The sequence below is a fragment of the Sinocyclocheilus anshuiensis genome, unplaced genomic scaffold (genome assembly GCF_001515605.1).
Source record: "Sinocyclocheilus anshuiensis isolate Anshui unplaced genomic scaffold, SAMN03320099.WGS_v1.1 scaffold426, whole genome shotgun sequence".
Lineage (NCBI taxonomy): Eukaryota > Metazoa > Chordata > Actinopteri > Cypriniformes > Cyprinidae > Sinocyclocheilus > Sinocyclocheilus anshuiensis.
The window spans coordinates 32,763-37,424 of NW_015542362.1; the positions used below are offsets into that span (position 1 = coordinate 32,763).

Genomic DNA, 4,662 nt, shown 5'->3' on the forward strand with positions numbered 1-4,662 from the left:
CACTTCCCCCGGCCAGCAGCCATTTGCGGCAGGCGTCCCGGAGCTGCTGAGCCAACACGAAGGGCCGGCCACTTTCCCCCAGATCCAGCGAGCGAAACCGCTGGCGATGTTGTTCTGGGCTCCGGCCGACCCGCTGCAGGATGGCTCGCTTCAGGTCGGCGAAGACCAGGAGGTTCTGGACGGGCAGCTGTTGGGCTGCCACCTGCGCCTCCCCTGAGAGCAGAGGGATGAGTCGCACTGGCCAGTGCTCCTTTGGCCATCCACAGGCCTCCGCTGATTTCTCAAACAGGTCGATAAAAGCTTCGGGGTCATCCTGGGGCCCCATTTTATTCAGGGGCACATGCGCGGGCGCAGGTGGGTTTCGGGATATCGGCCCCCCTGCCCAGACCTCCTGGTCCATCCAGCTCCGGAACAGCTCACGGTCCTCCTGCTGTGCCTGCACCAGTGCACGGAAACAACGCTCCTGGTCGTCCCGCATCTCCAGCAGCGCTTGGTGGTGCTCCTGATGGAGGCCCGCGAGCAACTGAATCACTTCCGCAAACGGCGAAGTTGGCAGTGACTGCATGGTAGCGGCGGCCGTGCTTCTTCCTCCCGGGTTTCGGCACCAGTGTGATAAAGTTTGTTTAAGGGAAAGGAAGAAGTCGGAGTCGGCGTGACTGAGGCTCGTGGAATTTTATTTAGCTCTCCCAAAATTATAAGCATAGGCGTGATCACACGCATCAAACAACATAAACTCAGAGCACGTTGGCTGTATTCTCGGTCACTTGGGCCACGAGTCCTCAGTCGGTCTCTCTCTCCTGCTTCTGATCCACCGTGGCCTATTACGGTCTCCCCACGCCAATCACTGTAAGTAGAAGCAGGTGAATGTCATTTTGCACTTGACCTACTTACTCACCGCTCGTCTCCGAACGCTCCCTCCCGCTGCAAACCCCGCTAAACCACGCCCCCCTCGCCACAGTCTCTTTTACATTACAATTACATTTATGCATTTGGTAGATGCATTTATCCAAAGTGACTTACATGGCATTGCAGGTTTACTATTGATCACCTCATGACATGCATTACTTGGGAATCGAACCCATGACCTTAGTGTTGCTAGTGCCATGCTTTACTTTTTGAGCTACAGGAAACTGAGCTGCTCTTTGTCACTCAGGGAAAGGTGGAAATATCACTGGAAATCATCTCTGAGCAGGAGCAGGATGAGAGGCCCGCCGGACTCGGCAGAGACGAGCCCAACATGAATCCCCGTCTAGATGAGCCGCAGTAAGTCAAGCGCACCCATCACAATCATTGCCCTCACCAAATAACCAAAAAGTATTCAGGATTATCCTTATGTTGGCCCTTAGCTCAAGGTGGGAATTACAGAATTTAATATACGGTTGCTAATATACTGTACTTTCTCTCTCTCCAGGCGTCCTGAGACCTCATTCTTATGGTTCTCATCCCCATTTAAGACGTTTAAGTTTATTGTGTGGAGGAGGTTCAAGTGGCTTATTCTGGGCTTCTTTGTACTCTTTTTCATTTTTCTCTTCCTTGGAGTCTTTCTCTACGCCTTTCCTGTAAGTATCTGTGTGGATGTGTGTGATGGTAGTAATTGTGTCGATAAAAGAAGAGGATTAAAGTTTAAACGGGGGTTTCTGTGATCATGAAGTGCTTGATCAGAGATGCGTGTCTCTGATCGTAGTTCAGGAATGCGGCATGTGTTATTCAGAACTGCAGACACACTCGTACACACACAGTCGTGCACACTGAAGACATTTCACACTGTTCTGTGGAACATACATTTGTTGAAATGACATATTTTTATCTATTAGCCATACAGTATATACAATATTCAACATACAGGATGAAAAAAATTATATATATTATATTACTTTTATTAAGCAAGTATGCATTAAATTAAAAAGTAATTATTAAATTAAATAAAATTAATAAAAAAAAAAAAAAAAAGAAAATATTTATATTTCAAGCAAGCTCTATTCATTTGAACTTTCTGTTTTACAAATAATCCTGAAAAATGTATCACAGTTTACAGAAAAATGTTAAGCAGAACAGCTGTTTTTAATGTTGACGATAATAAGAAATGTTTTTTTGAGCACCAAATCAGCATATTAAAATAATTTCTGAAGGGTCATGTGACACTAAATACTGGAGCAATAGCTGCTGAAAATTCAGCTTTGCCATCACAGGAAAAAAAACTAAAACATTTTAAGATATATTAAAGTAATCAACAGTTGTTTTAAATTGTAATATTTCACACTAATACTGTATTTACTGTATTTTTGATTAAATGTAGCCTTGGTGAGCATAACAGACTTCTTTCAAAACATTAAAAAACTTACTGACCCCAAACTTTCTTTCATTAATTCTTTATAATATAAGTGAAGTATAAAAAAACGATTTTATTATATAAATATATCCATTTATGAATATTCGTAAATTATAAAACATGCTAGAATGTAATAAACTATTATTATAATTTTTCAGAACTATGCTGCTATGAAGATGGTTGGACCCTTCAGTGGAGTGGGAAAGGGAACACAGTGAGACTGTGATGAGAAAAAGGACATAAACCCTCACATCAATTACCAACCACACCAAAACTCCATCCACACATCTCTGTCCATCCTACTGGTGCTTGTGCACGTGTCCTCGAGAAAACTGAAGGCAGGCTGAGAGAATTAGAAGTCTTTATGTGTGCGTTAGCCTGTTCTAGTCCTATATGCATGAAAGTTGCATAACGTCTGTGTGTGTTTGTACATGTATTACACGCCACGCTCGCTGCCCCTTATCTGACCCGGTCCTGAACTCTCTCAGTATTCTCTTTAACTCCCACTTACACTTTCATCTCTTTGCCGGTTTAATCCTTTTTCATGTCTTCTGTAAAACTGGCTTCTTTCTTCACAGCCAGATGCTTCTTTCTTCTTCCTTCACGCAGAGAGAGGGAGACCGAGCCCCGTCGCACCACCTCCCATCCATTCGTTCCTCTCCTTTCAACAGCGCTGGCTCTTTAGGTTAAACCCTGATTTGTACTGTTAGGCTGTAAGATCCGAGACAGGCCGGTTATTAGCTGAGCCCCCGCTGTCAGCAAGCCCACCTCTCTGATTACTATCACACTCTGTTATTTTGCTTTAGCAAAATCCCCACTAAATGGACTGGGGGTCAACTGTGGGTTGGCAACATGTATGTGGAATGTGGGCTGCGAACGAGAACGAGAGATAAAAGACTTGTTTATTTGTGCAAATGTTAGACTCACGCCCTGGTGCCTTTGTGCCTTTTTGCGTTTGACTCTGTAAAGTATGAAAATGAACAGGCGCATCTCGAAGAAGTTGCCAGACTTCTAAACATGCCTGTGAAGGAGCTGTTACATGATAAAATACACAAATTACTTGTTTTCTCTCCATGACCAGGTCATGAGTGCCTCTTTTACCTAGTTCAGTGAGAAGAAACTATTGTGGAGTCACATTTAGTGAAACTGGAATCTCAAAACTTCAACTCTTTGCATTACACATCACATTTATGTGATGAAGCTTCTCTACGAACAGGAAACGTCAAGAAATCTGGGTTAATCCGACCTAACCTGCTGGATTTCCGGAAGTGTTCACATTTTATTTTAAAAAATGAGGGCAGAAGTAGTGAAGAAGGGATTTGATGTTTCCATAAAGTCACTGATTTGACAGTAAAAAGGATGCATTCTTATCTCTGTTACAGAAAGAAAAATATGAGCGATTACATTTTTTTTTCATCGTAGCTATTTTCTGCACATCTGCAATATCACTGATTTATGAAAGGAAAGTGAATAAGATAAAACATTAACCAAAAAACCTTGCCTAAGCGATCTATTGCCAAATATTGTACAGTATATAGCTGAATAACTGATTTATGCAAAACACAAATCCCTATGCTGAGCATCTATGAATAGTTGTCATTCATATACAAGTTTTGCAGTAAGTCTCTTAATTTGACAATCATAATAGATATTTCTGTTATTGAATTTCTGAATGATTTAATGATGCACGTCGTCTAATTGCCTTAAAGCTTCTGCTGTCATCTCAATTCACTGTGTTAAATCAACTGTATTTGTATCTCACTGTGTAATATGCTATGGTCAAATATATACGTTTTATATACCATTTTGTATATATTTATCTGTTTATTTTGAGTCAGAAGTTTCTTCTACAGAGCTGTGTTGCTTTTATTTGAATTTTTTTCATCAGATCCGCAGACCACCTTATGTGCAGATTTAACCTTTGAAGCCAGACCACAACAGACTGGTCAGGGTGTTTGACTTGAGAGCAAATTAGAAGCACTCCAGCGCCCAGCCAGGGTTTCATGGAGCCAAGGGCAACTTACTCTTGCATTTCTACCAGCTGTTCTGTAAAGTGAGTGATTTAAAATATGATACAGTATATTTCTGATACAATGTTCTGAGCTCACTTTTCATTTGGTGTAGGGTACTCTTACAGTACATGGGTCTTGACTAACTCCTAACAGTGTAGGGAGGAAATGTTAAATGTTATAACGTTGTAAATCTGGTGAGTATGACACCGTTTTGAAGTCTCTCACACGCTCTCACTCATTGTAACAAGGTTTCAGAATATAGAAAGGGCCATATCATAGTATCCAGTGCAAGTTATAACAGAGTGCTAGATTTGGCACCCA

The 4,662-nt window shown here is 42.0% G+C and overlaps 1 protein-coding gene across 1 annotated transcript in view; it reads left to right on the forward strand.

The window, feature by feature from the left end:
• LOC107691974 (dysferlin-like) overlaps window positions 1–4,105 on the forward strand; it is a 23,024-nt gene extending 18,919 nt beyond the window's left edge. The window contains exons 15-17 of the mRNA XM_016490847.1: window positions 1,154–1,263; window positions 1,412–1,559; window positions 2,488–4,105. Coding sequence (XP_016346333.1) covers window positions 1,154–1,263; window positions 1,412–1,559; window positions 2,488–2,547 — 318 coding nt within the window. The 3' untranslated portion in view covers window positions 2,548–4,105. The remainder of the gene's footprint in view (window positions 1–1,153; window positions 1,264–1,411; window positions 1,560–2,487) is intronic.
• Window positions 4,106–4,662: the final 557 nt, after the last annotated feature.